The sequence below is a fragment of the Salmo trutta genome, chromosome 34, assembly GCF_901001165.1.
Source record: "Salmo trutta chromosome 34, fSalTru1.1, whole genome shotgun sequence".
NCBI lineage: Eukaryota > Metazoa > Chordata > Actinopteri > Salmoniformes > Salmonidae > Salmo > Salmo trutta.
In genome coordinates, this window is record NC_042990.1 from 19,745,927 (window position 1) to 19,754,588 (window position 8,662).

Here is an 8,662-nt window from a genome sequence, read left to right on the forward strand (position 1 = left end):
GTCAAGGACACACGTTTGACATTACATCCCCAAAATACCCATATTTTCGATGAATAAAATTGAAACAATAAATGTATACATTCCACTAAATACATTCAACGTTCATTATTCATTACCAAAGTAATTACATGTTATGGAGACACTCGTCTTGTCTGTGCTCATGTCTAGAAATCCCAAAAACTACAACTACCAAGAGTGCGGAGCGAGTAGTAAACAGCCAATAGAATTGCAGAATTGGCATTGACGACACATTTGGGGCTTTTTATGCGCGAACTGGCCATGCTCGAGCAGAAAATTCGCGGCTAAAGTCTGGCTGCTGAGGAGAAATTTGTTTCACTGTTTGTAAAGGTGGGTGTCTTTGTTGCGTAGTTAACGTTATCCTTACAATAATATAGGATTTAAAGATTGTAATGTTCTAGCTAATCTTGCCTGATATGTATATATGTGTTTTTAAACGAGTTGGTCGAGTGGTGATACCTCTGCTTCAATATTGGCTAAACGCCACGGTTGTCCTCGCTTTTTTGGACGTTAACTAACAACCAACCTAGCTAGTTTCATGTCTTTCAAAATAGTTTCTGACTGCTCTAATAAATGGAATGTAGTTGTAACAAGAACGTGGATGGATGGCTGGTTAGCTACTATAGTTTCGTCGTACTGTAACTAACGTTAGTCATCTTTTGATTGTTCTGTTGCCTTCAGTCAGTGGCAAGTTGTGTTTGTCTTGACATTACTTACTGGGTAGGGATGCACACTTGATAGTGCGTGGCGCAAATGACTATTGGTTACACGACGTAACTAGCTAGTAACAAGTCATTCTGAATTTACTATAATATGCAAAGGTGATTGAAAATTTACATCAGCCAATTTAGACTTTGATCAGCCATTCATTGGTGCGCCTCAATGACTTAAGCATTTTGTTTGCAGGGTATTTTGAAAAGCAAACGCTGTTGCCATCCATGTTGGAAGTTTTCCGTCGCCACTAACAACTCTCTGCGTTGACGTTTCAATATTGTTCGTTGAACGTTCACGTTAATCACAATTTACCAGTCGTTCAAACGCATTGAACTTGATATAGAGGGGCGTCGTGCAAGTTAGCGGGCTGAGCTGTCGGAGCACGCGCTCCTCTTTGTTTGCAGCTGCTCACATTGACGTTCATTGCAACCAAACAAAAGCGGCTTTCTTGTGCCGTTACCTAATATTTTGGAAGCTAAGCAACAGTTTTGTGACCCTGAAACGTTAGCTAGTCTCTGTATTTAGAACTAGTGTCATATTTTGATTGTTGCAGGTGCCCCCCCCTTATCCAAGATAATCAATTTGGGTTAAGTGCATAATGAGCTAGCTACATGGAAACACTTCATACGTTCTTACGTAAATTGGGATTTATCCTTGAGCTCTTGACAAACCTCCGCATTTTTGTCTGACTTTGGCAGCACCACTTCATCAGTCAAATTCCAGTACATGTATTTAGCGAAGAACGGTGACTATGATTATTTTTGCATTTGAATGGTTCAGGTATTAACTACGTGTTCTCGAACTTTTGTTCCCCCCTTATGGTTTTTAGCTAGTGAACTACGCACAAACAGGTGCACCGTTTTTGCAGCTGGTGTTCTGCTGACTGCTTCTATATTCAGAGATTAGTCTTGTTGGCTTCCGTTGTATATTATAGCAGCCAAATATCTTTAACAGCCCCCTGCAATGTTGGTAAGCTTTAGCCTTTTGTTCTAAAACAGCCTGTTTATTCATCAACATGTATCCCTGCAACTGAGGCTGTAATCTGGCATTTGAAGGGCCTCGCCCATCTACAGTAGGGGCTTCTTGATTTCATTAAATCTAGTGTACATGCTAGACCGTAGGGCCGGTAAAATACCCGTATTGCTATATTTTTTTTCATGGCAAAAAATTGGAACGCGATACAGAACTCTTTGGTCCTTTAAAAAAAAAACAACAATGTATGTAAAATATTGTGCTTCAGTTGAGGAAATGTCTCTGGATGACAAAACGTTTGATTGCTTTGTTTTCTTGCCACTATACTAATAAATAGTGATACTGGTATCACTAGTGTTTTAATGTGCCATATAGTTAGCTGTGAATGAATGCAACACAGGTTTTTTTAATAGGGCGGTGGTTGGTTGCAGTGTTGAACATGACCGAAGGATGTCCCCACTGAGTGGGCCTTGTTTTCCTTTTCGCAGCTTTGTTTAGTCAGTGTTCCACCTGAACACAGTAAGGTCTCTATCACGCTAGAGGGTGCTAGTGCTCTGTTGATTCAGGCACCTTGTGAAGATGGAGATTTCATCCAGTCCGCAGGGAGTGGGTGTAGCTGGTTCTTCATGTTCAAGGACATACTAATGCATTATATAGGTTTATTACGTGTGCTTGTTGGTGTCTAGGCCGGGTTACTGTAAAACTGTTTTCGAAAGGGCTTTATTAAATAAATGTGACACTAATTGATACATTTTCTTCCTTCCAGGTACATTGACTCTCTGTCCACTGCTGAAATGGCCTCTTCCTGCGGAGGCAAGTTGTGATTTTTAAAAGCTGTGAAAATAATTGGTCAACTCTCATCTTAAAGTGACCAGGTGAAAGCCAGTCTAATGGTTTTCACCAGTCATGTCTATTCCCATCAGTCCAGATGAGAGGAAGGAGAAGAAAAGAAGAAAAACACTTTTTTTTTTGCACAGAACCTTAGTTAAATGTCCAGTGGCCCAATTCTGTCTGTTACCCCCCCCCCCCCCCCCTGAATTGTTCCCATCCCTGACCTGAGTCCTTTTCCCTTGTTTGGAAGGCTTAGTATTTCTGTTTGCACCCAGACAAGTTCCCCATTACCATAGAAACCTCAATGTTTGTGTACCTGTTTCAATAACTGAAATGCATAATTTGTCCCATCCAGATATTCTGGTTAAGGAGATTGACAAACGTGCGTCTGGCCAGGCGTTCGAGGTGATCCTGGGAGCTCCAGCTCCAGATGCCAAGGGAGAGTTCCCCCTTTCTCCCCCCAAGAAGAAGGACCTGTCCCTGGAGGAGATCCAGAGGAAACTAGAGGCTGCAGAGGAGAGGAGGAAGGTAGGTTGTGCTCCAGTTAAACGCTACACTGAACTTCTTGCCTATGGAGGTGCTCTTGAGCCAAAAGGGGTCCCCTAAAGGGAAATATATTGTCCAGAAATGATCTTTTTTGACAAAGGGTCATCTACCTCACCCATGAATAATAGTGTATATTGTTAGGTAAAAACAAAAGGGTATCACAGAACTTGGGTGGAAAACTTCTGATTGAATGGTAATCTTCCATCTACCTGTGGCTGGTGAACTAAAGTTAATTTCCCACCCTGCTTAGATGCTGATACAATATTTATTGCCACTCTTACGATTTGATACTAATTTGATTGAGATTTGATCTAAACATTATTTCTGCTGCAGAGGGACAAGACTGAGCTTTGGTAATGAGTTTTGATCAGTCAGGGAAGTAAAAGTGCAACAAATGCCTCCCTATTTTAAAAAGCTAGTGGACACTGATTCAAAAATACTGGTGTTTTGGTACAACCAGCTAGTGAAAAAAATATTGCGTTATTGTCTACAACATGCTATATTGTCAAATTGAGTGGTGTTACTTTAATAATTTATCAATTTTATCCTTTTTGGACCCCCAACAATGCAGGATCCCAATACATCTAAATACGACTACAATATCCTGATGTGTAACTAGATTGATTTCCCCCCCCACCCATCACTAGTATTCAAATATTTAGCCTTGTTGCCCTGACAAGCCTCTATGCAAGGGATCAACTAGATTCAGTATTTATTTTGTTTTGATGGGCTGGAAATTGATAGAAGCTCAAATGGCTGTGATTAAGTTTGTCAATCTTTTCATTCATTGCTTACATTTGTATCTGTGTGGGGAATACTTCGGCACAGATTTCCCAAATGTTTAAACTCCTTGGCCCTGGTGGTCTTATGTCCTGCCCCCCAGAACTTGGTGGCCAAATCACCTGTGGCTGCAGCCAGTTGGGGAACCCAGCTCTGTATTACTATTAATGTTTTGTAGTTGGATGACTGAATCACACTCCTCTCTTGTGCCATCCTCCAGTCCCATGAAGCGGAGGTTCTGAAACACCTTGCTGAGAAGAGGGAGCACGAGAAGGAGGTGCAAAGGAAAGCCATGGAGGAGAACAATAACTTCAGCAAGATAGCAGAGGAGAAGCTTAACCAGAAGATGGAGGCTAACAAAGAAAACAAGGAGGCCCTTCAGGCAGCCATGAGTGAGAAGTTCAAGGAGAAGGTATGTTGGACTATCTTTTTTTAAAAAATTTTTTACCTGCAGATCTGTTTGGCTGTGATCATCTGACTCGGCTACCAGTCATTTTCAATGAAGGACACAAGGGTGGTTCAATATTGCAGGTGACTGCTGACTCCAAATCACCTTGCATCATAAATAATGACTATTTGTAGATCAGTCACAATTTACCCATGATGCATCATGGTGTTGACGCTCTTGAACATGATCAGTGACTTAATGGCCTGCGCCTAGCTAGCGACCACAGTAACATTTCCAAAGTTTGTACAAATTGACACAGCCGACACCCATTCAGGAGGGTGCCGTTCTTGCTAGCGAGCTTTTGACCTTGGCTAATAACAACTGCTGTTTTCATGCTGTTTGTAGGACATTAGGGATGGGCATTTTAAGTGATTTTGTTTATTAGAATAATATTTTTGTACTAGTTAAACTTCTTGCTGCCATAGGTTATCAAATGTATTTATAAAGCCCTTTTTACATTGGCAGATGTCATAGTGCTTATTCATAATCCCAGCCTAAAACCGCAAGCACCTCAGATGCAGAGGCTAGGAAAAACTCCCTATGAAGAAACCTATAGGAATCGGGGTGGCCAGTCCTCTTCTGGCTGTGCCTTGTGGAGATTATAAGAGTTCATGGCCATTAAGGCCCGACTGTACCGCGTCTAGTAGTGGCTGTCTTAACTGCATCAAATTGCTGTAACAAGGGTAATTAAGGCCATCTTGTTGTGCTCCCCGTCCAACATCTACAACTCCGCTCATATGAAACTGCCTTCCTGTTGGTAGATCATTGTAGCTTACTTCTCATTTAGCCAACTTCATTATAAGGTTTATATTTTGCGTTGATTAGAAATCGCCCGCTTCACTTGCTACCCATGGAGCCTCTGACTGTAGTGCTGCTTTGGCTCAACGACATTACAAGCTACGCGTGTGTAGGCTACTGGAGTGTCTTTATGGGGTGCACTTTAAAAAAAATGAGTGGTCGCCGAGGTAGTTGAATACCAACATCCATTTGGCTATTCGAATAACCATGCCCCATCCCCAAAGGATACACCCACTGTGGTGGTCTCAACGACTTCATCACTTATCTCTGCAAGTGAGTTCAGTTGGTTCGGATCAAATTAAACTTTATTTGCCACTTGTGAGGAATACAACAAGTGTAGACTTCCGTGAAATGCTTACTTACAAGCTCTTAACCAACAGTGCAGTTGAAGAAAATATTTACCAAGTAGGCTAAAAGTAACACAATAACTAGGCTATATATATAGGGCCACTCGTACCTAGTCAGTGTGCAGGGGTACAGGCTAGTTTCAGGTAATCTGTACATGCAGTTGGGAGACTTGCGGAAAAAAGTGAAATGTTTTTATGATCAGTGTTTTTTTTATTGACTTCACATCAATGGTCACGCTTGTGACAAATTGGCGAAGAGAGGAATGTATGCAAGTGTATTGTTTGTTAAGAAATTCAATTTTGAAAGATCACTAATGTTTTGAACTTCTATTTCTTCCCAGGACAAGAAACTGGAAGAGGTGCGTGCTAAGAAGGAAACCAAAGAGGGCGGTGCCGAGACATCAGAAAACTGAACAGTTCAGTCTATGGGGGAATTGTATACTATAGGGTTTTTTACGTATCCAAAGATTGATTTATATTTAGTTGATGGCCAGTATTTTTGTTGTTCACTGCCACCCACTTTATGAAGAAAAATAAGTTTTCCCTGTTTGAATTTAGCTTCTCTGCTATAAGTGTACTTGCTATATAATTTTACATGTGGATATTTGTCTCGTTGTTGCTTCTACTCCACGGCTGTCTAAACATTACTAGCCTTCAAATCAATTCCTTTCAAATGGCATTAGAGGATAGGATCCAAGGTAATATCCTTATACCACCAATGAAGCTTTGAGCGAGATTAATGAAAAGAGGACTGAGGAAGCAAGGATTTGACCTCTAGTAACTGTTTCATACACAGCCCATTTCTTTGGATATGTAGTTTTTGTCATTGCAGCTTCTGACCTAATGGAAAAATAGCAGTGTACGTAGTTGTCCTTTAAGGAAGCATGTGCTTTGCATAGGCCCTCGACATGATTTCTCTATTCCATAGTGCCGCTTTTGAACAGTGTCCCCGTGTATCTCACACCTGACTGTTCATAGCACTTATTGATCACTGTTTGTTAACATATTGATTGGTTTCACCTTTTTTCACAGCATCAGGTGTTGTATTGCAGCTTTTGCTGTTCAGAGATCTGCTTGTCTTGTTCTTTAAAGACCTAGGGCTGATATGGCATCCTGATCCTATTACGCTACCCAAAAGTAGTGCACTATATAAGGAATAGGGTGCCATTTCAGACGCACCCTAAATCTAATCTTTGTGCCACTGCAGATTTTATGCGTTTGTAAAGAGGAGTTTTGTCTCGACGCGCATGACTTAGTGCTGTTGTAGGGCCATGAAGTAACTTTGCCAGACTTTTGAATCATCTAGGATGTTACTGGAAGTGGATCTACACATGGAATGCAAAAGAGGAATACACTTTGGATTCTTAATAGATGTTACTAGTTGACTTAACTGTTGTACTAAAAAATAAAATTGTTAAACGCCATTTAATTTGTGCTTTATTGATTCCTTTGACGCTTCAGTTTTCTGCAATTCTTGGAAGACTATCCTTTAACACTTAGCTAGAACAGGTTAAAGATGTGAGGATGTAGTTATCCTGAAATCTAAACTGATGCTCAGTATCTTTCTTTGGATTCCATTCTAAGATTTAGCAACCAGTATTTTCCCATCACCCAAAGCTTAAGAGGATGTTGGGCTTAATCTTGCTCATTGTAAATTAACATAATGTTACACTTGGACTAACCGATGAGCCTAGCATTATGCTTCACTTGGAAAGCTTGTGACATCTTCCCAATGGGTTAGGGTTTTCTACTCCTTGTGCCATCTAGTGGGGTTTGGGAGAAGTGCTGATCAAGGACAGTATTTGAACTACTGTTTTAGTCTGGTTCAGACTGAAGGGGGGGGAGGGGAATAGGATTTGATAGATTCAGAACATTTGCTGTGAATGGGATAAAATTGAAATGCATACTGCGACGGTTACATTTGACTCTCTTGGTTCCCTTATCTGTCTACTTCACCTTCTGCAACGGTGCTAGGATGGCAGACATAAGCATGCATCAAGTCACAAATTTTGTTTGGAGGCTGTCATGGAGAGAGGGCAGACTAAAAACTGCAAAATACAGTGTATAAAAATGATTTGGCATGGATCCTCAAGTTCTACAGCTGTACTATCAAGAGCATCCTGACTGGTTGCATCACTGCCTGGTATGGCAACCACATGGTGCAACAGAGGTGAGTGTGTACGGCCCAGTACATCACTGGGGCCAGGCTTCCTGCTGTCTAGGACCTCTATACCAGGCGGTGTCAGGAAGGCCCTAAAAATTGTCAGACTCCAGCCACCTTAGTCATACTGTTCTCTCTGCTACCGCACTGCAAGTGGTCGTGCCCCCCCCACCCACCCGTTACACTGCTGCTACTCTATCTACGCATAGCCACTTTAACTCTACCTACACGTACATACTACCTCAATTACCTCGACCTGTGCCCCCACACATTGACTCTACCAGTAACCCTCGCTACTGTTATTTTACTGCTGCTCTTTAATTATATATATTTTTTACTTAACACTTTTTCTTAAAACTGCATTGTTGGTTAAGGGGTTGTAAGTAAGCATTTCACTGTAAGGTCTACACCTGGTGTATTCGGCGCATGTGACAAATACAATTTGATTTGAATATTGAGCATGGAATTAGCATTGTAAGACCACTAGGTGGCAATGTTGCACTTTAATTCAAGAAACAGCAATGGCTAGTCATCTTTTTCTCACTCCATTCTGCCAAGATATCTAAAATATTCACCTTTAATATTAATCTCATTTTCCCTTAGACATCCATCTCACCTTAACAATCATTTTGTCAAAGGCTATATTAAGAGGTCTGGTAGATGGTGCCTTTCCATATTTTGTGTTACACCCTGAATTTAAAATATATTAAATTGAGATTTGTTGTCACTGGCCTACAGACAATACCCCATAATGTCAAAGTGGAATGATGTACAATTATCACTAAGGTCCCTCAGTCGAGCAGTGGATTTCAAAAACAGATTCAACCACAAAGACAAGGGAGGTTTTCCAATGCCTCACAAAGAAGATAACCTATTGGTAGATGGGTAAAACACACTTTGGATGATGTATCAATGATGTATCAATACACCCAGTCATTACAAAGACAGCTTTGCACACTCTTGGCATTCTCTCAACCAACTTCATGAGCTTGTCACCTGGAATGCATTTCAATTAACAGGTGTGCCTTAAAAGTTAATTTTGTGGAA

At 41.0% G+C, this 8,662-nt stretch overlaps 1 protein-coding gene across 1 annotated transcript; it reads left to right on the forward strand.

Moving 5' to 3' along the window:
• The first annotated feature begins 243 nt into the window (after positions 1-243).
• On the forward strand, positions 244-6,878 carry LOC115173759 (stathmin). The gene is made up of 5 exons (XM_029732128.1): positions 244-348; positions 2,471-2,517; positions 2,891-3,063; positions 4,082-4,273; positions 5,796-6,878. The coding sequence occupies exons 2-5, from the start codon at positions 2,499-2,501 to the stop codon at positions 5,865-5,867; spliced, it is 456 nt and encodes a 151-aa protein (XP_029587988.1). The 5' UTR covers positions 244-348; positions 2,471-2,498; the 3' UTR covers positions 5,868-6,878.
• Positions 6,879-8,662: the final 1,784 nt, after the last annotated feature.

Coding starts and splice junctions, on each gene's coding strand:
- LOC115173759 (XM_029732128.1), top strand. Junction 3,064..4,081: donor CTGCAGAGGAGAGGAGGAAG/GTAGGTTGTGCT, acceptor GCCATCCTCCAG/TCCCATGAAGCGGAGGTTCT. Junction 4,274..5,795: donor GTGAGAAGTTCAAGGAGAAG/GTATGTTGGACT, acceptor ATTTCTTCCCAG/GACAAGAAACTGGAAGAGGT.